The sequence below is a fragment of the Labrus bergylta genome, chromosome 18, assembly GCF_963930695.1.
Source record: "Labrus bergylta chromosome 18, fLabBer1.1, whole genome shotgun sequence".
Lineage (NCBI taxonomy): Eukaryota > Metazoa > Chordata > Actinopteri > Labriformes > Labridae > Labrus > Labrus bergylta.
Genome location: NC_089212.1, coordinates 5,948,617 through 5,975,745, shown reverse-complemented (window position 1 = coordinate 5,975,745; position 27,129 = coordinate 5,948,617). Strand labels below are relative to the sequence as shown.

At 40.6% G+C, this 27,129-nt stretch overlaps 1 protein-coding gene across 1 annotated transcript; it reads right to left on the bottom strand.

Moving 5' to 3' along the window:
• Window positions 1–86: 86 nt before the first annotated feature.
• Window positions 87–26,556, bottom strand: apoba (apolipoprotein Ba). The gene is made up of 29 exons (XM_020641278.3): window positions 26,457–26,556; window positions 24,749–24,790; window positions 24,051–24,163; window positions 23,790–23,935; window positions 22,452–22,599; window positions 21,974–22,126; window positions 19,634–19,758; window positions 19,467–19,543; window positions 18,282–18,735; window positions 17,729–17,873; window positions 17,492–17,638; window positions 17,176–17,387; window positions 15,821–16,013; window positions 15,558–15,728; window positions 15,268–15,471; window positions 15,000–15,173; window positions 14,697–14,902; window positions 14,419–14,601; window positions 14,095–14,225; window positions 13,558–13,768; window positions 13,278–13,450; window positions 12,659–12,834; window positions 11,857–11,978; window positions 11,365–11,738; window positions 3,059–10,603; window positions 2,842–2,953; window positions 2,103–2,135; window positions 1,620–1,806; window positions 87–1,517 (listed from the first exon to the last, which is right to left on the bottom strand). The coding sequence occupies exons 1-29, from the start codon at window positions 26,512–26,514 to the stop codon at window positions 333–335; spliced, it is 13,200 nt and encodes a 4,399-aa protein (XP_020496934.2). The 5' UTR covers window positions 26,515–26,556; the 3' UTR covers window positions 87–332.
• Between the last annotated feature and the right edge of the window lie 573 nt (window positions 26,557–27,129).

Here is a 27,129-nt window from a genome sequence, read left to right as displayed (position 1 = left end):
CAGTGGAACAGTAGATGGCAGTAAAATGAAGAATGTATTAAGTGTTGATGCATTGTAATATTGTTGGCACAAACAGAGTGAAACAATTTTTTATTCAGTGTAGTTTTATTGAACATCATCATCAAAAAACTAACTTCCATGCAAACATTGGTAGCTCATAATTGTGTGAATTGTCAAATTTAAATAAATCTCACATTAAAAATAACTTGCTTGTCATTCAGGCTAAAACACCTCGAAACTCATTTTTATTGACATCCAAGAAAGAAGATTTTTTACAAAGACTATAAATTTGTTCTGGCATAAGGTAAACACTTCATCAGGAAAGGCATTCTTTACTGCCTGGACTGTGTCGGCCATTCACTGAAAGACTTCCAGAAGAAGGGTAAAGGAATTTCCACGTCCATCTTTTTGTTGCTCACTCTGATGTACGGCGCTGTGCTTTGGGACAAACTTCTCATCAGATCTACACCTCCATTAAGTCCTCCGTATAGCTGTGACTGCAAAATGTTGATAATCTCTCCGGTATCGTTATTCACAAACTCCATATTTAAAGCATTATAAGCATCTTGAATCTTCATTTTGGTTAGATCTTTATAATCAGCCACAAATCCCTTTGCTTTCTCTATACGTTGTTTTGAAGACTGCAGAACCTTTGCATGGAAGGCTTCAACATCAGAGGCAATTTCCACATTTTCATCTTTTAGGTAATTGATTAAATTCTGCCCTTTCTCAGCAATCACTTGCAGAAGATCATAAACTGTCTTTTGAAGCAATTCAAATCCTCTGCGCACTGAACGTCTAAGCTGATTGTAAACAGATCTTCCGAAAGACTCCAGTTTATCCATGATCTCATTTCCATTAACAACAACCGCAGTTCCAGGTATAGTGAACTCTATATCCCGGATGTACGTATAAATCTTTGTCATGAGGCTGGAGAATCTTTGCATTGCTCTTTCGACGGATCTAGAAACAGACCGTCGAGCTCGTTGAAACATCTCCAGGCCCGAGAGCTTCTCTTCAGAGCCAGGTACTGGAAACCTCAGGTCACTTAAGAACTGTGCGACAGCATCTATCAGGGCATAAACCTTTTCTTCACTGCGTTTCAAGGCTTGCCTAGCATCCCGAGCCAACCTGTCCACAGCATCTTGCATACTTAAGGACATCAAGCTGTCGGAAGCCTTCCTGTACATGTCTTTTCCTTGATCAAAAATGTTTTCGATTGAGTTCTGAAGTGTGTTAAAAGATAAAGGAACCTCGTGGTAGGCTCTCTCTATGCCATTGGAAACTGTGTTTTTCAGCTTTAAGCCGCCACGGCTGAGATCAAAACCAAAGTGGGCTATGTGATACTTGTTTATGAACTTAAGAACAGCATCTGTGATAGCAGGAATCCTCTCCTTGGTGCCCTCAAACAAATCATTGAGGAAGTCCCAATTCCATGATGTCTGGAAGATCAACTTTAGGGAGTTTTTCAGAGTTGCTTTGGCAGTAAAGACATCAGTATCCTTGTCAGGAGTAGACTGAATATAAGAGAGGAAATGAGAAATACAGTCAAAAGATTGTCAAGCTGCACAGTATATACTGCTAATCCATCTGTAGGTTTAAAGAAGGCTTACACTTACCAGGTAGCGACTAAACAGTTTTCCATACAGCTGTGACGCAGATCTCCGCTGCAAATGCAACCCAAGGAAACCAGCTGATGGTGAAGACATCGATGCAGTGATGCCGTCTTTGCGGGAAGTCAAGCGGAAGTTCCCATCAGCAAATGTTGGGCTGATGATGTCAACATTAAGAGTATGACGAGACTCCCTTTAAGAAAGAGAAACAGTAGTTAGTAGAGGTCATTTATGGTGCGGCTTTGTTGACTACTTGACTTTATATTTGTTTAACTTTATTGGATAGGACAGTTGACGAGAGACAGGAAATGTTGGGAGGAGAGAGTGGGTGATAACATGCAGCACAGGACAGAGGTTGGATTCAAACCCATAACGGCTGCGTCGAGGACTTAAAGCCGCTGTACATGGCGTGTGCAACATAACCACTAGGCTATCAGCACCCTGTTCAATTCATTTTTAAGAGCTTTGCCTTTGCGTAACATAACTTACATTGAATCAGCTGGAGGGGTTTGTCGCTTCATCCTGAGAAAACAAAAAGTGATTTTAGGTTAATTTATCTTGCAGAGCAACATACACAAGCCAATTCAAAGCTCGGTCCACAGGCAACTGGACTGGTTGAAGATCTTGAAGACCTTTCACCTCTCTCAGTGGCAATTTTAGAGTCTGATGGGGTCTGTAAAAATTCATTGGGGGCCCCTCGGCATGGGTTTTCATGTGATGGAGGTCTGGAGTGAACCAGGGAGCAGAGTGGGTGAAGGATATTGTTTTGGTTTTAATTGGTGCGAGCAGGTCGAGGCAGGAGGATAGAGTGCGGTTGTAGTAGTCGGTGAGGTCAGGGGGAGTGGTGAGGTCAGGGGGAGGGGAGGCAGACATTATGCAAACCAACCAGACCTCCACCTCCAAGTAAGGGTCCTTGCTCATTTCTTAGAGTTGCTCTAAAAGCAGTCATCCAATAATTTCAAGGTCTCGTTAACACAGACATAAAAAATACAGAAACGTCTATTTGGAAATATTTTAAATACACATGCTTGATTTCGCCACTAAAATCAAAATTGTATTGAAATAACTGCTATTGACTTAACTTGAGAAGTTTTTTTTATATCATGATGAGTTTTCTGATTAAAATTCCTTTAATGGAATACCAGATTTCTATATACAGCACTAAATAAATAAATCCAGATTTCTACTCTAATAGAGACTGCAGGAGCACAAAATATTCAACATTTACCTCAGGTTTTGTGTCAAAAATTGTTGCCAGTTGACGTTAACATCGCTATGAATCAAGTTGCCCTTCCCATTTAGATTGAAAAATCCATTATCAAATCCAAGAGTTGCGCTGGCTGAGAAGACAGAAGAATATGAAAAATGATGTATTTTTTGATCTCAGATATAGTATTTCACATAAAAATGCACGTAAATGAACTAAGATTGAGTTCCAGTCTTACCAGAGAGATCGTATTCCAAGAAGATCATTGTAGAAGTACAAACTGAATTCAGAGAAGTCAGAAGGCTGGAGTCCTTCTTCTCCAGAAGCGCAGTTGTTGACACATTATAAATGGGGGAGGAAACCTTGAGATTGGCAAGGAGGGCTCCAAAAGCTGGGATAAACAAACCCGAAGGCAGATGTAGAGCAAATTCAGGGATTTCAATTTTTTGCTCTGGAATGACGATAGTTGGGAGCTCAAAGTTTGAAATCTGGGTTGTAATTTCATTCAAGTTGAGAGTGTGCTCTCCAATGGTTAATGACTTGGGTAATGTGAAAGAGGGCACTGTGATATCATATTGTGGCACCATTAATGAAAGGAATGACATCTTCCCTTGTACATACTCTGTGTTAATATCGTAGCTTGGCACTGACATTATTGGTAAGCCAGGCAGCATGATCTCAAAGGCTGTAGTTGTGATCACCTTGGGGATGTTAAGATTTTTTGGATCAATTGTAAAAGGTTCCACATGCAAGTTTGTCAATGGTACATCAAAGGCTGGAACAGAGAAAACAGGGGGCAAAGTCAGGTGATCAGGGAAATCATGGTTTTCAAATCGCATGTCTATTTCCCTTAAGGATTTAGGAATGTCTTTCAACCAAGAAGGCATGGTAATGTGAATCTCAGGGATGTTAAAAATGACACCATCTTCAAATATTTTAGTTGGTATTGTATACTCCTGGCCGTCCATGGTCTTTGTGTATACAACGCTTGAAGACACGTTGAGGAATTGTAAGTCTTCCATATTTGTGAACTGATCAAACTTGAGCACATCCCAGAGAGTCTTCTGATACACTGGAAGCTTAACTGACTTCAAAAAAGCAAGGTGGCCTTCTACTGAGCCGGTCAAGTCCATGCGTATTTTAGAATCATCATTGGACACAACTAAATCACAAGCATGGATGAGCGATGCCAGCTGTTCTTTACCACTCCAGGTGAAAGACTGTTTCTCTGAGCTGATGGCAAGGTTGATGTTCTGAATGAGTCCAGCATGACCAAAACTACTTGGCTGACTTGCATCAATGTTCAATGTTGTCTTGACCGTTGTTAGAGGAACAAAATCTAGTTCACCTATAACAATGTGCTTCCCAAATGTGTTAAAAGAGTCCAAATCAACTTTGTTGTTGCTTGTGTAATCTACTTTAGCAAACACACGTCGCAAGGAGACTTCGAGAGCCAAGTTTTCATTCAAGTCAAACTGGAAGATATTGTTTGAACTCCGCTTTTGTTTAGCCAGTTTGTCAATGGTTGAGTCTAAGGCAGTCCTGATAGTTGAACGAAGGCCATTGGCATTAAGGTAGAAAGTGGCCTCATTTTCTATTTCTCCAGCTAAGGTACAGCTGTCCATTGTTGTTATTTCTGACTTTCCTTTAGTAGAAGTCTCCAGTGACACATAGGAAGAAAGGGCTTCCAATGCCCAGTTCATGTCAAGGTTTCCTTTTCCAACAGACTCAATCAGAGGAATGTTAAACATGTATTTCAATTTTTTCTTGGACGCCACATTTGTCTTGGTCTTGGTATTTCCAGTGAGTTCCTGATTCAATTCTAGATTGAGGAAGGGTAGATTGATTTTTGCATTGTTGGTTACAGAAGCTTCGATGCTTCTTTTGGAGAGACTTACAGCACATTCATGGTTTGCTTCCAAGTTGTTATGCTCCAGGTACACAGTATTGGCCAATTTTATTCCTCTCTTCCTTGTCAAACTGGTGGTGCCATCCATTTTTCCATTCAAAATCTCAAACACAGATGTAGACACAGCACTGAATCGGCCAACAATGTCAGGCTGGTTGTAAAGGCCTGCATTAGCATTCAAGGTAATCACAGTGGATTTGAAGGAGAAGTCGTAAGTAATGTTACCCAAAGCTGGGATCTCAATTTTGTTCTGAATGTCTGGTAGTGTGAAAGTGGGAAGCTTCATATTACTTAAAGTTTCTGGAACATGGACAACAGGTAGCTCCAGGGATGGCAACACAAGTGTATATGATGGCACAGAGAAACCAAGTGCTGGAATTTTGAAGCTTGGTGTGCTGACCTCCTTGGGAACAAAATAGCTAAAGGCCGGCATCTCAGCACTGAAAGCAGATACCTGAATATTTAAAATTGGTATTTTGTATCCTGGCACAGTGAAGATTCTGGGAGGCATGCTAGAGGTGTCGACTTTGTGCTTGATATACTGTGACTTTGCTTGGTTGTATGAATCTTTTAGAAGTGTCACTACTTTGTCTCTGCAGTCTTCAAATTTAACCTGGATGTTGTGGGCATTATCACTGATTGCATTGTACAACGGCTCAAGGTGTAATTCAAAGCTGTGCACTTCAGGGTTCTTGTTGTACTGAAGCTTCAGATTCATATCGAACGACTGTTGAGGAGTAGTTAGCAATGTTTTAAATCCAGCATGTTCCCAAAGTGAGAGGTCTCTGACCTCAGGTGTTTTCACATCGAGATAAGGTATGGTTATCTCTGGGATATGGAGAGGAACAGTCAAAAAATCCAGATTGGCCTCTCCATTAGCTGATGCGTGTGAGAAGATGTCCATTTCATTGTTTTCTGCAGTTACATTGTGATTGTACTTGTACTGGTTGAATCTTGCCAAAGCAAACCAACAAGTACGCTGTTTTTCAGTGTTAAGTATGACACCATAATCGTTCTGGAGATCTACCTTACCAGTGAGTTTAAGGGGGAAGAAAATCTTCGAGTTAACTTTATTCTTAAAATCGAGCTCAAGTTCAAAAGGATGTGCGATAAATGTCAATGAGTTAGCCATAGTTCCAATCACATTTCCAGTGAATTCGGCATCATGAGAAGCTGTCAGTACAACTTTCAAATCCCCAGCATGAGCCTCTCCATTTAAAGTCATAACACTCTTCTTGACAGATGGGATTTCAGTTTCACATCTTGCTTCAACGGTGATATGGCTTAAAATAACTGACTCAGCAGTTAGTGTTTTCTTTGACTTCAAGGCCTTGCAGTCCATTTCTTCAGCAAAAGTTAACTTGGCAGTGTTAACGTCTACATTGAACTCAATTTTACTTTTGTGTGTTCCTTCATCAGAGTAATCCTGAATGGACCACTTCCCATTCCCAGTCGTTTCACTGGTCACAACAATTATGCCAGAATCCACTGTGGCTGCTATATTCTGTGTCATTGATGCCTGACTTGAGGTTTCAATTGAGGGAATTTCCAACATGTGGTTATAAGTTGTACCTATTGCTGCAGATATTCCATCGTTCAACGTAAGTCCCATATTGTTGACTAAGTCTGCTGTGTATATTCCAGTTGTGGCTTTGGCAGTAGTTTTGGCAGTTGCCTCAGCAGAGGAACCAGTGAGCATCAAAGATCCCTCATTATCAATAGAGAAGGCCATATGTGTAGCTTTCATTTGTTCAGTGAATTGCAACTTCTCCATTCTGGGAGCTTCCAACTGAGCAGTGGCTTCGAATGTGTATTCGAAGGGCTCAATACGTGATTTGGCATACGAACTGATATAGGCTGTGAACTGTGGGTTTTCGGGTATGGATGTTGAGTTTTCCACCTTCCCTGTGGTTACAAGAGTGTATATTGGGGAGGTCACCATAAATTCTCCATGGAGTTTTCCGAAAACTGGGATACAAATTTCACTGGGAACTTCAGGTAATTTGATGTCTGGAATTGGAAGCATTGTGATGTCAAAGTCCTTCAGATTCAATTTAGGGATGTTGATGGCGGGAAATTTTATTTCTGAAAGAGTTATCTCTGGAAAGGTGAGGTCTGGTAGTTCAGTTAGGTAAAGAACTTTAAGCTCACCAAAGATATCCTCAGGGTCAGGCCACTGAATCTTAAAACCTTTGATTTTGTCAATGATTGCGATCATATTTGCTTTGATTTCATCAAAGTCTATGGTAAAGTCTGGAATTGTGAAAGAGTTGAGGATGGTGAACTCTGGGACTGAAATTTGAGCTGGGATGCTTATCTGCTGGAGTTTGTTCAGGTTTATTGTAAATCCTGGAATGATAAGGTCAGTGAGAGGTACAGTAAAAGGGGCAACTTCAATTTCGGCTTTTTTCAGTGCACTCAGCGTTGTATCTAGAGCTTGTTTCATCTGGTTGGTTATCTCGCTGTCTTTAACAACATTTCCAATCTTTTCTATCAGTTTGTTTAACTGTGCAGAAATAAAGGCAACCATATTAGTGTAAGACTCACTTGCTCTTTGAAGGTAAATATACATTTCATCTCTGATATCCATGTCAAGGATGCGTTGTCTCATGTCCTCAAGGATATCCTGTACTTTCAGATAAACGTCATTAAAAAATGTGGTATCAAGCACATTTTTCAGCTTCTTTAGAACATCAGCCACCTTTGTGTTTTTCAATCCTTCCAGATATGTAAAGATTGAACTTTGGATCTCTCTGAAAAATTCCCTAACGGCCTCAATTTTTTGAACAACCTCATATGTTTTAATTTGCTCATTGATATAGTTAGTAAGGTCAGCAATCTTCTCGTTGGTCTCATCAACAAATGCATGGTAATCAAATTCCTTCATTGACCTAAGCATTGAAGACATGCTTTCATTGAGGTCGTCAATGCTCTTCTTAAAGTCAATTGATCTGAGCTGGCTTGTCAAGCTTTGAAGAAGTTGCATCATTTTATCATAAACAGATTTAAATTGAATAGACTTCAGGGTATTTGCCACTAACTGCACAGTCTCATCAATTTTGAATCCCTCAATGAGAATCAACATCTGATCCATGAGGTCTTTAAATTTTTCATCAAGCTTGTACTTTACAAGTAAGTCCCTAAAGTAAGAATACACTGTGTTCAGTTTGTTGGGGATTTCGTATTCATCAATCCAGTTGACAATAACGTCATTCATGGAATCAAAAACTTTTGCCATCTCCGAAGAGGAGATTTTAGAGGAAAGTTGCTCAGCATACAATGCAAAATCGATTGAGAGAAGGTAATTCTTTATGTCTTCAAAAAACCTGTTGATGTCAAAGTCCTCAATGAGCTGTTTAAACTCTGACAGTTTGTCTCTGATTTTCTCCAAAATCCCATATTTAGAATCAAGCTCTTTCAGCCACTCAGCGCTGCTTTCCGAAAGCTTCTGTAAATCAATCTGTCTGATAATGTCATCAATGGCATCAAGTATTTTGAGAAGTGACTGCTTTATATTGTACTTGTCATCAAATTCTTGAAGTGTGTTTTCAATCTGTGAAACTACATTTTTTACCTTCTCCGCAAGATGTTCGCCATTGAGGATTAGACCTCTTACACTGGTGACAATGTCCATCGCTGTACTTTCCAACTTCTTTTTTAAGTCTTCCATCGCAACCTCCAAGTCATCCATTGATATTGAAAACTCATCAATCAAATAAGATAGTGTCGCTTTTACTCTATTCACTTTATTCTCCAGGTCCATTTCTCGCATGAAGTCACTCACTTGCGATGGTAGCCGATCTAACTTGGCTCTGAAGTCTGAGATTAACTGATCAATATCTAAATTATTGATGTTTTGTTGAAAGGATTCTAAGGCTTGTACAAGTGTGTTCTTGAGATGCTCAAAGGCAGCAGGAAAGCTCTCAATAAACGGGATCTCAATGATATGGCAGTCACTATTCTTGTCATACTTGAGGAAACCCACCATACTGATTTTTTCTGGAGGGGATCTCCTTTCCCTGCTAAACTTGTTGAAAATGTCTGTTAACAATACTCCTGAAAACTCAAATCCATTTTTCTCAGGATTATTGTAAGCATTGATGTCCTGGCTGTAAGCATGCTCGTTGAGTTTAGATTTTAAATTCCATGTAAGAAATTGGTCACTTGGTGTCAGAAGTCCTTCAAATTTGTTGTCTAAATTAGTGGAAGACAACCCCCAGGGAAGCGTATGTGTGGTTGATACCCGGCTGTCATGTGAGTATCCAAGAGCAAGGGGCTCAGCTTTAACCAAAAGTTTGCTGTACAGCTGTCCGGTGTGCTTCCCTTGTAGATTTATCTCACCATCACTGTTGACAATAGCATCGATAGTAAAGCTAAAAGGCAGTGCCATGGTACGTAGAGTGCTGTCAAAACGCAGAGGCTCAGAATTTAATCTTGTTTCACAGATCGACGTGGAGGAAAGTCCGGCAATTTCAAATTCACAGTTGTGACTTAGCTGAGCATCCATTATATTTCCAGAAAGGCTGTTTTTTATTGTAGCTGCCAGGTTGTCATAGCTGAGTTCATAAGTGTTCTTAATGTTATCATCTCGATAGGCTCCCTTGACACTTCCACTCAGATCCATCTTAGTTGGCTCAAGTCTCATGTGGCCTTCATTGATCAAGCCGGCTTCATAAAACTTCAAGTCATTCGTCATATCAAAGGACATAACAAACAGCTTCATATCAACCTTGGTGTCTTGCTTGTAGTAAACATCTTCACAGATGAAGTTGTCAGTCTTAGACTGAAGGGCCAGGGTCCACAGAGTGAGGGTCAACGAGTGGCTATTTTCTGTACTCATCTGATTCATTCTTCCCATGGAGTTGCCAGTAAAGGTTAGCCCCCTTCGGTTCAGTGCAATATTCATGTTGTTTCTTGTGGTTGCATCATAAGCATGGCCCTTCAGGACACCAAACAAAGAGGCTTCCGAAGCTGTAATTTGACCCTCAATGTTCAGCTCTCCTTTGCTCTCCTCAGCCATAGCTTTGGTCATGGAGGACATGGTTGCTCCATTGTTGTCTATCGCCCCATTGTAGATATTCTCTACTGTAACTGGACTGCACTGAATGCTGTTGGTTCCACTGGTGGTCAAACCACTTCCGGTAATCATGACAGAAGCCTTGTGCAATCCACGACCTGTGTCAGAAGTGAGGGAACCCTCAGAGTTTACCTCAAGTCCATTTGAACCCAGGGATCCTGTTATAAGTGAGTATACCCTGTTTTGGTCATCATCTGCCTGTGACTCAATTCTGAGGATGGCCATTACGCTGGACACACCAAGCTCAACTTTGTTATTGAGTGATTTACCCATGGTTTGGGCCACAGCGTTGCACTTAACGGTTAGTTGGGAATCTTTGTACTTGAGCTCTGCGACATGCTTGAGGATGTCATCTTGGGTGTTGGTTTTGGACAATATATTCAACTCAGAGTTTGCGTAGACTCCTTGGATCATGTTGTGAACTTGGATGAATGGCGAGTTGAAGTGAAGTGTGGACTCTCCTCTCCCCTCTCCATCTAGTGGACGCAGGTTGTAACTGTTTGTGTAGGAGGTGTTGGTGACGAACGAACCTATTTTCAGCGACCCATCCCATGTGCCATCTCCATAAACTTCATCTGAATCTGTAGAAGTGGACTGAGCAGAGTAGTAGAGAGAGGCTTGCAGGCCTACTGGACTAGAGACTTCAATCTTATAGTTGGCTCTGGCATTAAACTTGTTTGGCAGTCTTGTCGCGGATTCTATGACACTGAAGCTTGTGTCAATGAGGCTATGGCTAAAGGAGTTATTCAGGAGATACTTGAAATTTTCATCAGCTTTTCCAGACATCATCCCAGTTCCTTGAAAAAGAAAGAGAAAACCACCACTATCAGTTTTTTGTTACAGCCAAAACATAGATGTACAAAAGGCTCTGATGAAAATATTTTATGTTCAAATTTAAATGGTAACAGCTCTAATTAAACTGTGAGCTCCCGATCTTAACTTTTCAGATAGAAGCTTAAATTCAGACAAAAATACATCTTTATGCTTTAAGTAACAGTATAAGCAGTCTTCTACTTTCTCTGAGGGAATATAAAAAGGCCCATACTTGGGTTGAGGGGTGTCTACCAAAGTGGCATGAAGATATCTAATTTAAATCATGATGTTGGGATATTTTATGAGTTTTACACCGCAGGTCACACCTACCAACCAACATCCGTTCATGAACTGATGGCAGAGGTTGTTAGGTAAAGTGAACATCTGAAGGAACTGATCCCATTTATACACATTCACCTAAGGACACATTGGACATGTGGTAACTGTACATGTGACTGCAGGAGCTGGGGATTGAACCCTAGACCTTCCGGTTGAGAGGTGACTGACACTACCAACTGAGCCACAGCCGCCCTGTTATGCTGCTAGTCTAGCCTTACACTGTATCTGCCGTTATTCACATCTAGGTATCATATTTGGTCAATAGAAGGAAAAAATGGTACATCTCTCACAGTTAATTACTGTAAGCCATCGGCAATGGACTATGACATTGTCAATAAGCCTTACCTTATCCCTCATGGTTATTGATTATCTTTCACAAATTGGACTTGTGACTTAAGATGCTTACCTTCGAGTTTGTACGATAGTAGGTTGAAAGGTGATTGGGCTATGGCCTTGTACTGTGCAATGTAGTTTTGTACATCAACAGTGTTGTTGCCCCCAGAGACCGAGCCCTCCCAGCTGTAAAAGTTGCTGTTGATCTTGGTTGACGCTTCAGCCAGGCCGAGAAGAGGGACAGTGAAATCCAGAGTAGGGGGTATGGTGAATGATGGTATTGGGTAGTTTTTCGCAGGGACATATAAGCCTATTTCTGGTAAATTTATGGCAGGCATGGATAAAGTGTCTGGGATGTTCAGTTCTTCTGACTTTTTGCCTCCGTGTGGAAGAGGAAGCGAGATGGCTATCCTATCCTTGTTGAACTGGTATCGAAACAAGCTGTCACTGTGGCGGTAAGGGGAAAAAAAGTATCATCAGTATTGACCCATCTGTAGTTTTGCATCAAAAAATATCTTTACAAGTTATGCATGGATGTTTGTTGAACTCCTTATCCCACACTTACATCTGAAGAAACAATTTCTCAGGCAGAGCTGGCAAGGTGAGATCTGAGATGCTCCTCTTACTTCGCAGGTTTGCGAGATAGGGGACGCGGTCTGATAATTTTCCCAGCCATATATCACCGGCCTTCAGGGTGACATATAGATACAACACATTTAACCTCATACAAATACTTTTATGCATGGTTTGAGAGTTTTGTACTATGATTATTGCAAAATCTGCTCACTGTAGTGGTTTTTAAAAGGGTGTGTACATTTCTCATGTACAATGCAGCTTGTTCCTGTGGTATCAACTACAATCAACATTCCTTACATACGAATGTGCATGTGTCGTCTGAATTTGGTGTAAACTGCACTCTAATTAGTAGATATTAAGAGCTATCATTTACATGTGCAACTTCATTTTGTATATTTCAGCATCTATTCTCAATATTCAGCTCCTGCCTCCCTGGAAATGTTTTACTTTTCTATGACCAAGAAAAAGAAGCTGAACTCTACCTGGTAATTCAGTGCTCTCTGAAAGGAGCTAATATGTATTATCCCGCTAATTGAACAGGGGTCAAATTAATCTATGTGTAATAATGGCAAGGTTGTTACTGCTGCATCTACTTAAGTCTTTTTGGTTTGTGTTTAACCTGATCAGCATGAGTCTTAAAGCTTAAAAAGACTGCGATCCTAAACAAATAAAAATGGCTTTAGCTTTTGAAGCATCATATTTTATAGCGGATGTGCTTAAACCAAATGGACAGAAAACACATGTTACTTGAAGAAAGTATTCATTACTGTGTCCAATCTCTTCTCCCCTACCTCAATTAGTTTGGTGACAATGTGACGCAGTTTCATATCCGTCTTTGCCACTTTCTGGTCCAGGATTTGATCTATGAGCTGTTGCAGCTGCCTGTGATGATCTTCTATATTTGGGATCAGTTTCTGAATCTCTGAACTCAGGTCTGAATTCAGTTCCAGTTCCAACTTGTCTTGATCTGCAAAGAGAATTTCGAAATTCACCCGAAAATATACGTATAAATTAGGGCTGTCAGCATTTACTAGTAGACCAGAACTTCCTTACTTTATTTCAAAATAAAAGCAAGGTTGAATTCAAACAGCAAGTAATGTACTCTAAGCTTAAGACAGTGCAAGCCTAACACATTTTCTTTAATTGCGAAATAATGGAATTTCAAACGTGTTTAAAAATTAGAAAAAATCTTGAAATTTTGCGATTAATTAAAAAATGCCATCATTTGACAGCCCCAGCATAAATGTCTTAAAGTAAGACCGGTCAAGGGACTTTTGATGAAAACCAGCTGTAAGCGAACCCTGTTACGATAAATCAAATGGCTTTTATGTTTCATATTATACCCGGTCCTTTAACAAATAAAATAATCTGTCTTCTGCGGTGAAGTTGTGATTGATGGCTGGCAGTTACCGTATTTGAGGGTTGCTTTCTGTTGAGAAGATGTCTCAGGAAGGTTGATGACTGTCTCTAAGTCCATGATTATGTCCTCATCCTTCTTCAGGGTGGCAGTGATGGAGGCATCAGCCTGCAGAGAGGGGATGACCATCTGGAGTTGCAGCATGGCGTCCTTCATCATGTTGAGCCTTTCATTTAAACAAATAGGAAAAGGATGGCAGGACTCAATCTCTGATTTATTCTTATCAATTCATTACTTGTGAGAAAAAAAAAAGATCAAATAAACGGTGTGTACCTTGTGCGTCCAACAAGACTGAGCTGTGGGATGTTCTTGTTGGTGACATCAATGGTGATACCCCGCATCATCTTTCCTTCAGCCTCACTGTCAGTTACAGCCAGCTTGATGCCGGCTTCCACATCGTAGTCGGGAATGACAACCTCAGTGGTGATGGTGTTCTTATTGTAGTTGTATTTCAGAGATGCAGTGGCCTCCATTGAATCATCCCCTGGTAACAGAAGAGATTTTACTCATTAGATTTTCACTACATTACATTTTATTTTCATTTTCTTGTTTCCAGGCAACATGTGATGTCTTTAAAGTGTGCCCCATTGCTCAATTAATGTTGTTATAAGCCTTCATGCGCTCTTGCATTGCACACCAGACACGATTAAACTCAGTGAGTTCAGGATGGGGCGTAGGACATACTGAGTGCACATCCAACAAACAAACTTATTTCTGACTCACTACATAAAATGGTTCTGGTATGGATATATTCCCAGAGATACTGGCTCACACACATTTACATGCACACAAACACACATATTCACGTACCTTCTGCCTTTAGGGTTAGCTTCAGGTATTCTACTTTATTACGCCCCTTTTTACCCTCTCTGAGCGTTCCTTGAGTGATGGTGGCAGTGTACTCTGAAATTTGTCCTGTGGGCTGAATTTCAACAGCAAACCTGTGAAAAGAACACAAGTTTTATTAAATCGCTCATTCATGGTAAGACCGTTAACCATCTGCACGGCTCAATTAACGGAGGACTGAATCAGGATAGTTAAAAGTTCAACATATTTCAATCCAGATTTATATATTCAATTAATTCAAATAAAATATGAATAAAGGTTCTGCCAATGAAATGTAGAGCTTTTTACTTGGTTTCTCCAGTCAGGGGGTAATATGGCGCCTGGTCAGTGGAAGTAGCATTTGAGTAGCGTGCTAACGTGCAGAGTTTAAGACCACTGATCAGGGGCTGGCAGTCAGTCGAGTCAGTCCTGTCCTCCACCAGAGAGGGCACTATTTTAGCCTGACCAGAGGAGACTGATAACACCTTGTTGCTGTATTGGGAAACAGCGAGAAGACAGGTTTTTTTTTAACTGGAAACAAATTAGATACAAAGTGTTTTAAACGGTTTGAAACAAATGGTGCCAACCTAAAACTGAGCAGCTGAGTGTTTGACTTCGGAGCAGGGAAGGACAGTTTCATCTGGTTACTGTTGGTGGTGACCTTAGCATGGAGGGAACTCTCATGATACATATTAGTGTGCATATCAAGCCTCGCCTCCACATAGTCAGGAATGTGCACGCCCATTTGTGTGATGAATTCAAGCCCGACTGACGGCATGAAGGACAATTCAGACTACAAGGAGAAAGAAGACAGAAATGCTGTAATCAGATACATGTGAGATTCTAGTTTTATTTTACATGTTTACTGAGATAAAGTAAAGCTTATTCACCATTCTGTTAGCCCGGGAGTGAGTCAGGCCGCCTTTGGCACCAGGTGCGAACACACCTGCCATGGAGAACTTCAGAGGAAAGCCGGCGGCGGTGGGCAGAGAGAAGGAATTTTCCATGAAGATGTAGTGTGCAAAGACTTCATTTTCAGTGCTGGATGTCAGTGCAGAAAGGATCTGATGGATAGGAAACGAACAGGTTTGAAAAATAACCCAAATGTTTACCTTTTTGTTTTCTTGCAAAGTTCATTCCAGGTCATAAAAATCTTACATTGAAAGGCTGTATCCTGCCAAAAAAATGGAAGTACATGAACAGAGTCTCAGTCATCTTTCTCATGTCGCCGGGCTTTAAATATCCGATCTCATTTCCCAGAAGCCGAAGGTAGGCAACAGCTTCAGGGGTCGGAGAGGAACTCAGGTCACGCAAAAGCTTCTGGACACCGGCTGTGATTTCCTTCAGGAGATTATCTGGAACCTGGAGAGATATTACAAGTCTGTATCAGTTCCTGCAGAGAAAAAAATAAATTGTTAGCATAAATAATCACATGAAATATGATTCACCTGTCTCTTCATTCTGTCTTTGTTGGGGGCCAATCTGTCCAAAGTTTCTCGGAGCATCTGTGCTCTGTCACCAGCCCAGTACATGACTTTTGAGATGGAGTCCGGAAAGAAACCGTTTTCTCCAAAGAGGGCTTCAATTGTTGGTTCAAATCCAGTTCCGTCAACGCCAACCTTGAATGAGGGGTGGATTTTAAAAGTTTAGAAATCTTTACAAAGCTTATTTGTGTCTTTCATTTTTTTCACCAAGGGGATTAAAAACATACCTCAAAGATGTCATACGTGTAGTCAAAAACCTTCAGAGTGGTCTCCAGCATCACCTCCTTTGGTAAGGTGTTCATGTTGTCGAGGATGATGTTAGTCTGGACTGAGCCCAGCGGAGAGTCCAGTTTGTAGTTCTGTGTCAAGCCATCAGGTACTGTCTGTTTTTGCAAGGCCAACTCAATGTACTCCTTGAGTCTTTAGTTAGGAATAAAATGATTTCTTTAGAATGATGACTCAGTAACAAAACAACAACATGTCAATAACGTAATCTCACATTTTTTTTAACTGTTGTAGTCCAAATATTTCAGTTAAAGTGTTTCATACCTCGTATTTGAAACATTGTTGCGTAACCAATTGTGCATGTTTATTTTAACACACTTTAACTAAAGCTTAAGAAGGCAACTTTGGAGAGACAGAATGGGGTCGTGTTTACCATGTTCACGAGAAGAGGACGTCCCCCTCTTACAGTATTCACAACATCGTGGGTAACTTTCTGATAGCTTCGAGGTTATGAGTTGTGAGTGACATGTTTTTTTTTTCTTTAAGGTTTATTGATGGGCTTTAATGTCCTATTTAGAGATAGGACAGTGGACAGTCAGAGATCGGGGAGAGAGAGAGAGAGAGGGGAATGACATGTGACCTAAGAAGTACCATTGGACAATACCTAATGTGTCCTAGCTAACAGAAGTATTTGATGAATAGGAGTGTGCTTAAAGAATTGGTGAATTAACTTGATCTGTTTGTGTTGTGTCTTGCAAAACGATGCTTAAACGGTAGTGTAAGATAAAAGGTTGAATGCTAACGTTAGCTGTTGTCCTACAGAAGCTAATGGGTTATAACATTTTTATTTGCGTATCTTCAGGGAAGCAGTGATATTGAAGTAATTTGTATGATTCTAAACTTTAACAAAACTTGTAACCTCAAATATTGTTGTACATCATTCTCAAGCCACAGCTTTCAACCATAGCTTGGCCTCAGATGAAATGTTTGCCTGTCTGGACATGGTCAAATGTTTAGGCTAACCAATTAGCAAGAACTTGCCCGTGTTCAACAGAAACATAGAACGTTAGCATACACTTGTAGTTCTTTATCTTACAACGTGAAAACTTTTAGCCCCGTTTTCTTTTCCTTCAACTGCTGAGAAAAATTGCTTGCCCTTTAGCCCCTAGATGTTAGATTTTTAAACTAGTGAGGAGCTTGTCTCTCTGAAATTTGGTGCTAGCATACAGCAGTATTTGCAGGGTTTTTCTCATAATTTTCCAAAATGAAATCACAAATTCCAGAAATAATCTAAAGCTGTAAATGATCCATTTGCTCCACAGGTACACTCATATATATTTACTGGTGTATGACTCACTCTTTCATTTGTGGATTGTTGGATTTGTGGATGTTTTTCAGGTGGGAGACCACAAAGCTCAACAGGTGATCATCGTTTAGGTTCTCCAAACTCGTCACAACGTCTCTGACCAAGTCCTGGTCTGGGTTCTTCATCAGAATCAGGTAGGCTGCGACTCGTTTTTCAACGGGGCTCTGAGTGTCCATGTACACTTGCGCTAGAACTCTTTTGACCTGTGGTGATGGATGATAAATTACCGCTCTGGATGGCTGGAGCAAGTGCTTAAATATGCATCCAAAAAAAAAGAGTAACACCCAGGGGAGTAAAGTGAATGTACCTCATCATTAATATCCATCAGCCGTAAGGCCTGTAAGGCTGCCTTTTGGTTTGACAACGTAGTCTCTGTTTTTGTAGCACACCGCAAAATCGAGGAGATCAGGCTGGGGCTGACATCTTGCATGGCTCGCCCCATGACACCAACAACCTAGACATTAGAGGAAAAGTATTAATTTGGGACAATTGCATCTTTAAATCATGAACAATGTAATTGAGATGCCTGAAGCATAATGCTTACCTTCAGTACAAGGAAGGACAGCTCTTCAGGGTCAGCGGGAAAGTCAGAGTCATTATCGAGGATTTCTCCGGAGCAGTCGTTCAAAAGGGTTTCCATAAACTTTGACACATCTGAGACCACTGGAGTAACCTCTCCTTCATGGAACCTGTGCACCACAGATAGAAACTTTATAAATATGGACTTTTTGGTACTTTAAAGGGTAGTTCAAGGATTTATAAATTAGGGCCTTATTTGCACATATTTGGTATAATACATTTTAAAACTAAGGGAACAAATAAATTAAACATAAATCAGTTAATCACTTCAGCTGGCTGCAACATAGTCCATGTGGGAGAATAAATAACAGCCTGTTTTTGCAACTACTGACTAAAGCAACCTACTGGAACGAAAACAAATCTATCTAAGAGTAATTCAGTCCCCGGTTTAAAAACACCAGAATTAACAGACTTTAAAAGGGCTTCCATATTTAGTATAAATCATTGAATGTGTGATTGTACCAAAAAGAGCTTGTGTCATAACTAGTCTGATTTTTACCATCTAAAAGTTGACTTACATCTTGACCGTGTTGGCTAGAGCGTACATGACAGCTCTGCTCTGCCTATACTGAGCCATGCTGAGCATATCTTGGACTCGTGCAGCATCAGGGTTAGCCTGCAGACTCAGACCGTAGACCAGAGCGTCCACCTCCAGCGACACTCCATCTAAGGCCCAGATGGCCTGCATGATGGCACTGGTGCACTCAGGGGTCCCACACTGGAGCAGGGCCTGCCAGGTGAGCCAGGGGGACGCACCTATCATCTCCGTGACCATCGGGCTCAGGGTCTCGTTCCTCAGCACGCGCAGGCCGGACACCAGCTTATGAAAGAGACTGGTCCTCTTGTCACCCTGATCTGTGCCTGCAAGATCCATGAGGTCCCTCAGGGTGCTCAGGACAGCGTCCTTCGTCTGGAGTGGAGCTTTATCATCGGGGTCTTCAAAGTGCAGTGGCTTGCTTTGAAGGTTCAAATCTGTGCACACACAGGTATTTAACATTAATTTAACATGTCCCAATAAATGAACATACATCTATACACTGCAGATATACTAAAAGGTACTATGAGGAGTTTTCAGCTGGTCATGTGAAAGACTGAAATTAATACTGATGTCTTTTTATAACATATAAAAACACGAGAGACCATCAGCTACAAGACTGATTATTTCTATAAAGTCATTTTTGATGCATGAAACCGCTGGTGGGGGGTCGGTGTCAGATAAAGTGTTAAGGCCCTGACACACCAAGCAGACGGCAGGGAACTAGTGGCGACGAAGGCCCGACTGTGGCGTTGCCTCACAACGCATTTTGGCCAAAAAGTTGCACTTGAACACACTGCAAAGACTTCAGCCGACGGCCAACCACCACGTACATTCTGCGCATGCGTGAGAGGAAGAAACTCTCCATGCCAGCAGGCGGCGGTAATCTATTTCGTCATTCCAAAAAGGGGGAGACGGAGAAGGTAGAGGACGGAGAAGAATGCAGATATATAAACCGTTGTTATGATACGAGAAGCTGTCGCTCACCACTCGTGATAGAGATACTTCTTATCGAGAGTAATGTCTGACAATAGGTTTAAATCGTTTACGACCAATTCAACATGTGGAATTGGCTGAAAAAAGGTAGACAGTGGCCGACGGGTAGCAACAGAGCTGGATACACCGCAAAAAGGAGCACTAAGAGATAAGAGATCAAATGGTCACTCACCAAACACTCTGTTGTTGATCCTTTTGGAGTTTTGGAAGCTGAGGTCCTGGGTCACCATTGATGATAATCCATTCTCCCTGCAATGCAGATTAGATGGTGATGCAAGAGGAGTTACGATACTCCTATGTGCACTATTTCTACATAAATATTCACTCAGTAGGACTTACTCATGAGAGAAGATCAGGTAGGTGTGTTTTTCATGGCAGGTGGCTGTCGTGATGTGCTTCCCCTTGTTGTCAAACTGGTAGTTGCAGGTTTGTGTGCCCCTGATCAGATTAGAGATGGGCCGATGCTGGAATAAAATCACCACGTGGTTAATGTTTGTCAGTCAAATGTAATATACCTTTAAGTCACTGTGGTATTAGACGGAAGAGGGCTTAATTTCCAGAATGATTATTTAAAACATCAGCACAAAAAGTTGGGAATTTTAGACCTTTATGAGTATTTACATGCTTGAAATCATTTGACTCCAGTGGTTTGCAAAAAATTGTTTCTTCTCACCAGCTGACTTTGGAGGCTCTTTTGGGATCCTCTTTTGATTCTTTGATACAAATACTTAGATGATAGTTAGTTAAATCCAAGATTATTATTAAATAACTTATTTGCCTTGGTGGTGTTTTGTCTGTATGTTTGTCTTTTTAACTTGTTAGCTTTTATCTATATTCTAACAGACTCTGAGTCTGTAATGATGATGATGATGACTGAAAACACCTCAAATGCTAAAGAACCCAAGTTGCAGAGCAAAAACACAACAACAATAAATACATCAAACATGCATTCTAATATTCTAAATATAGAAGTAAATGATTGATATAAAATATTATACAATAAATACAAAGTTATAGAATGCTCAACCGACCTTTACATACATAGAAATTCAACAAACAAAGTCTTGCACAATAAGGTTGAGACAGATTTGGAGAGGTAACCTATATAACTCAAAGAGGGAGGCTTGAGGGGTCGTTGCCCCGAGTGATTTTGTTTCTGCAGTTGTTCGGCTTCCAAAACAAACTGTCACGAACAAAGTTCACTTTTCACAACTAGAACAAAAAACAAAAGCGCCGCAGTGACCTTTATAACCTTTGGGAGCTTCACAAGGAACAGAAGTTGTAAAAAGAAAAAAAAAAATGTAGTGGTGATTATGGGTTCAGGAGGGCGGCAGTAGCTCAGTCTGTAGGGACTTGGGTTGGGAACCGGAGGGTCGCCGCTTCAAGTCCCGGTGCGGCTCAAGTATGGAAGTTGGTCTGGTAGCTGGAGAGGTGCCAGATCACTTCCTAAGCACTGCTGAGGTGCCCTTGAGCAAGGCACCAAAACCCCCTCCCCACCACCAGCTCAGGAGCGCCCACTGTGGGCCGCTCCGTCACTCTGACATCTCTCCATTAGTGCATGTCCATAGGATCCTGTTTGTGCATGTGTGTGTATATTTCAGCCTATGTGTGTGTTCATGAATTACAGAGTGTAAAAGCTGAAATTTCCCCTTGCGGGGATCAATAAAGTAAATCTTAAAAATTCAACATTTACATTTTCTGTCCTGTCCAAGCCTCTGCTTCAGTTTATGACTGTGTTTGAAGTCTACAGATGTTTGACGTTTGTGTAAACAGACGAAAGCATTGCTATGGCTATGTTCCATTTCAGGGGCTGCAACCTTTGACACACCCTTTTTTACGTATTTATGTAACATGGACGTTACATGTTTCTGGAGCCTAACAATGGATTTCACCGTACTGGAAATGCTGACTAACTTTCAGTCGATTGTATAACAAAAAGGTGGAGTTGACGTGGGTCTTTAGCCTCATGTTAGACAGCTTCAACACGCCAGCATGTCAGTCAACTCAGCCACGCCCCTAATTAAGAATATCTATAAATAACTCTTGGCCAATATGTCATAAAAGTTATCAAAAATTATTTTAAAATCACCTCATGTTCAGTGTGTACCAGAAACAAAATTAGCTAAAGACCAAATTCTTACAAAGCTTTTTCTCTTCGCAAGGCTGCACTATAACATTTTTCAGCTCTGAAGGTTGTCGCTTGTTTTTAAAGACTGACTGCGTCACAGCGGCGATTTGAAAGCTGTCCTACTTAAAGGTCTCCTTTATTGAAGGATTGATTGGATCAAATGCAGCTGACAATAGCTGCCTTCTTTTTGCACTGGCTACAGACGATCAGTTGCATCCTTACAAATGTAAAAAAAAAAAAAAAGAATTTAACTTAAAATGAAGTTACATTATGCTAGGTGTGTTAGCTAGTTCTGATGCAGCTGATGCAAGCAGGAAATCCTTAGTAGATCAGACTGCCACATTTCAGCTCGACCATAGTGGTCTACACATGCTTCCTAGCATGTATCCTTCATAGACTATGTCCTTCCAAGGATGCAGCCCCTGAATTGGGACAGAGCTAATGTTCCCTTCAGAAGCAAATTTAGTGTAACGTGGTCTACAAGCAAACTGGTTTTATGAATTGGCAACAGTAACCAGTCAGAGTCAGAGACACAGCTTCATATGTCTCACCAGTTTCTGTAGCAGGGCCAGAGGACTGTTGGCTGATTCCCTGCTGTTGAACTGGTCGCAGTTGGACAGAGATCTGGACACGCTCACATCTGTGGCGATATCCCTCATCTCATTTACGTGGTAGTGTGACAAACACTGGCCATGCACGGTGCTCTGAAAGGGACGACAAACAATCATAGGTGAAATTAAAGCAAAGTTCTCTCCTTGAATATGGTGGCTGTGTGCACTCTAGGAGCTCTACAAGCAAGACAGGAGAGACTACAAGCAGCTGATAATGATCTTTTGAGCATACTGCACGTACTCACCAAGCTGGAGACCAATGCCTCATTTTAGTTATATATATATAAATGTATTTTGTAAATACATTATGAACTTTTAGTATGCTTATTTATGCTTCTTTTAACTCAGAAAGATTTTGCACAACTAATTTCATCAAAACTTGTGGGTTCTCTTGTAACCACTGAAGCTGCTTCCTCACCATGAGTTTATTCTGACTCTCCTCCAGGAGCGGCACCACGAGCGCTGAAATGATTCCTCTCTTTATGTTAAGGATGTTGACCGGCTCGTCCGTCTCAGGGAAGAGTTCAACTCCGATGGCATCATCCACAATGTACTTCAGAGGGCTCCTGGATGAAGAAAATACAAAACCACGTAGGGATACAGTTTGAAAAGACGGAATGATTTAGGTTCAGTTTAAAAAAAATGTCCCACATACCCTGGCTCTGCTGAGATCTAACATCTCACAGTCTCTGAACATAACACTTCAGAAATAGGAGGACAGTGTTTGGAATAAAAGCCATATTGACTCTTAACCCTCAGTTTTTGGTAACTGCCAGCTGTTGATGGAGCTGTCAGATGCTCCTCTTTGTTAAATAGTTTGTAACTTTAACATTGTTGCTAATTTTGATAGTGTTTAAAGTGGATTTTAAAACTGTTTTGGCAGCTCGCCGCTGTTATAATGATGACCTAAGAGTGGACCGAAACAGAAAAACTCTGACTACGAGGCCCTGAAGATCGACTGAGTCATCATACAAATCCTAAAGTGTGTCTTGGATTGTTGTCTGAAACACAGTCGCAGCTTGCATTTTAACTGTTACCCATGCAATCACCCCTTTAACATGAATTAAGCATCAGAAGAGCTCCTGTTTGTGAATAAAGAGATCGAGCAGCACTTCTGCTTCTTTGTCTTGTCAACAATAATGAAGTTCTAGAGTCGAGATGAGCTGCAGGTTCAGGTTATAACCTCAGTGACTCATTTCATTCTGCCTTTTGATTATCTTTTATTTATATCAAAATATATGGCATCACATTTTAAGATAATATACCATTTCATGAATCCAGTCTTCTCCGGCTGTGTGTTTCTAGCACTAAATGAAGTATCTGTCATATACATACTTGTAGACTTTGGATCTCATCGATCCGCCCTACAGGGCCTCAACCTGAGAGTAAACATGTATAGAGTTTAGCTTCATTTCTTCACTTAAGGTAAACATAGGTCGGGGTCACTTTCGTAGAAAAACCCAGTTTAGGCCCCAAAACGACTTATAACTGTTTGAGGTGTGTCTGTTAAAAAGTGACATATAAAGGAAACGATCAAATGTATGATAAGTAACATGCACATAATATGACTTGTGGTTAAGTAATTTGGCTACTGTGTTGCAGGCCTGAAATGAACCATCAGTTGAAATTCATGATTTTAAAATTCGCTCTGACTGAGAGAATAAAAAAGGGAACATTGACGCCCATGTAAAGTATTCTGTCTGTAAGTAAAGTGTATTGCATGTGTATCAGTCACATGAATATGTTTTCCACTAACTTTTCCATGGCGGCCTTGAAGGCGTCAGAGCCGCTGGCAGGCCTGTAGACCGGCTGGCCCTGCGGATCCATGACGGACACCTCGCTGAGAGCGCAGTCCCGGGTGTGCATGATGAATCTGCACGTCTGAGGGACTTCAATCTCAACCTAAAGACATGTGACGGCAGGCAGAGGATCAATAGAGAGACAGAGAGGGAGCTCCGATAAGGAGAGTCTGTTATCAGGTGAACTCTGCAAAGTGGGACGCGATCAGTCATAGTACCTCACAGGAGACTTTCGGGCCGTTCCTCAGGTTGGCGGTGCCCACCACTCCGTTTCTGCTCTCTGCAGTGTACTGGTACAAATACTTCCTATGGGCCTTGAATCTGGACCCCACTGCAAAGCAATAAAGGTACAACATGATTACACAGACTCTCTAGGATCTTTATCTGCTTTATTTAGCTGTCAGTGCAGATACAATGACTTCAAGCCTTTAAAGACAAAGTCATGATCCTTTATTGAACCTATAGGATGGCTGAGTCTTAAGACCCCCATGAAGGCTCCACATCATCTCAACCTTTGCACCCAGAGAAAGCTAAATGTTCTTAACGCTGAACAGTAGCTATTGTACTCAATCATAAGCAACTCAGAGTCTATCAGCTCCTGCTGCTATCTCCAGGACAAAAAAAAAACAAAAAAAAAACAGGTCAACGTGTCTGTTTGCACCAACACACCACATAGCTTCCATCCAGGCTAAGTACACACACTCAGAGAGAGCCAGCACACCAAGTCCAGAGTGACTGTCCTTTTAAATCAATTTTAACATCAGCTAAACAACAACAACATATACGACAACTATATTTACTGTCAGTGCTATTTCTCAGTCTGAATCAGAAAAAGTGCTCAAAGCTGATTTTAAGATCTTTAGAGACGGACTTTGAAGGTTGTGAATGTGCGACTGATGTGTGGATAGAAACTCACTCTGACACCATGAAGTTTGTTCGTTATCGTCCCTGCCATCCTCTGGAAAAAAACAAAACATTCAATCATAGACACCATTAAGAAGGACAAAGGAACAACACGTACCTGATTCATAATCATTGAAAACTTTGAAATATATAGACAAACATGTACAGATAATTTTAAAATTACAATAAAGAAAACATACGGTGCAAATAACAAGGACGGAGATGAAAAGTTCATGGACTCTTCTTGACCAGAATGAAAATATAGTAACAACTCTTCATAAAACAAGCTCCTGTAATAATGAACACTTTTATCAGAGATATTCACTTCTCCTGCAGATTTAAATATTAAGACGATCTAGATTTGACATTTTTGTGAATGAAAAATATACAAGAGACTCGGTTGGTTTGGATTTGATTGTCTCGTCTCTCTGTTGTGTTTTTTAACTTCATTCCCACTTTGCTGTTTTTCTTTTTCTTGCTGATTGAACGTGAATGGAAATGTATTAAAAGACATGCAGTGGAAAGATAACAAGGTAACAATGATGAAACAAAGGATTATATGAAACACAAACAAAACTGCAAATGAAGCAACAGCTGAAATATAATCAGTCAGGCTGGTGAATAAAAATCACGTTCGAACAAAGAACACATGCTGATCTACTTTTTATACTGATGGACATTTTTCATTGTGCTACTTTATATAATGTATCTTCATATTTATGATTTTTAATGTATGTGATGTGTTATGAAGTGTAATGTCCACATGAAAGGACGTTTTACATATTCTTTTGTTTTAAGATCATGTACCCACTGTTATGTATTCACTGCAGGTAGACAGATGCGACAGATGCAAATTACAGTAGCTCACTCTGGTGTGATTACATTTTATTTATTTATTTATTATTTAACCTTTATTTAACCAGGTAATTAACAATTCACAATGTGCAAACTGGTTTGCAGATTAAAGTGCAGATTATGAAGACAGATTACAATTCAGAAACACGTCATGCACTGTCCAATAGTCTCGCGTTTTTTGACTTTTAAGATCCAGCCAAAGGCTTCAAGTGAAATAAGATCCCCCGTTTTCAAGTCATTTTGGAGAAAGTTCTGTGCAGGGGGGGCAGCAAAACTAAATGCTCAAAGTGTGGACACGAGAATTTTGCATTAACTCATAAAATAATCAATAAAATAAACACATGCATGGCCTCACACCACATGTAAATCTTAAATACAGATTTAGATAGAGATATACATAATCACGTGAGGGGAAATTACATTTTTACCCTCTGTTATTAAACATGCTGCACACACACTGAGGCTGAAACACACACACACATGCACACACAGGATCCTATGGACATGCACTGATGGAGAGATGTATGTTTGAAAGAGTAAAGGAAGACGTTAAGATCAAAAATGAGGTCATAATATTTTGAATTATCATCCAAAATAAAAGACTATAAAGCGTTTTCTCTGCCTGATCTCTGCTGTTTCTATTTGTAAAAACATGCATGTTATTAACAACAACAGAAAAAGCTTTTCCATTTTTAAATCATTTTCTTACAGAGAACATTTTGACAAAATTACATTAACTACACCTGAACTTCTTCTTCTCTGACAAGTCAAGAAAGAGGCTCAAATTACCTTACAATATTATATATGTGTTAAAATGTTTCCAGCATTTAGTACAAACTGTGTTCATAAAAGGCTTTCCTACTTACGAGCCAGCGTGTAGCTGCTCAGCAGCAGTAACAGACACAGCTTACTATAACCCATCATGGGCTCAAGAAAATGTTTCCTCAGTGTTCCTCAGCTCTCTCTCTCTCTCTCTCTCTCAGTCTTTGACTATTTCAGCTCCAACCTCCGCCTCCATCTTTTATAAAGTCCCTGTGTGCTGTCCCTCCATAACCCGGCGAGAGCCTGAGGGGCCACTCCAAAGGTCAAACTCTGACTAAATAGTAGTATTTGCTCTTCTTCTTGTTACCTGTATTTTATGATTACAATTATTTTCAATCTTTCAGACTGTGGTACTGACATAATATGTTTTGTGTTTTGTTAGCTGCTGTGTTCATCTCTTAAAGTTTCTGCTCTTATTCTAAGAGCCTCTGCAGTCAGTTCACTGAATGCAAATGATCAGAGAAAATGAAAAATGAGGACCTCAAAAAAAGCTACTCAAGCTCAAATAAGGAATGAATGAGGAACTTGGTTTTAAGTCCCCATTAGCTGCAGTGGATCCGAATTTTGGCGTTACCCTGATCGTAAACATGTTGGTGGCTTTTTGAAACTAACTGACTGCTTCAGTCACTGAGTAAAAAATCCACAAAGACTTATACATGACAGTGTCTTCAGGAGTCAGTCTAAAACCAGCAGCAGCTGTACAAACACTTATATGTG

Bases quoted from the DNA above. Each gene is read 5' to 3' on its own strand.
- apoba (XM_020641278.3), bottom strand. From the start codon at position 26,514: ATGATGGGTTATAGTAAGCTGTGTCTGTTACTGCTGCTGAGCAGCTAC. The intron at 18,736-19,466 runs GTGAGTGACCAT...GTGTGTGCACAG, and splicing joins GATCAACAACAGAGTGTTTG to ATTTGAACCTTCAAAGCAAG. The intron at 11,979-12,658 runs GTAGGGGAGAAG...GTCACCCTGAAG, and splicing joins TTGTCACCAAACTAATTGAG to GCCGGTGATATATGGCTGGG.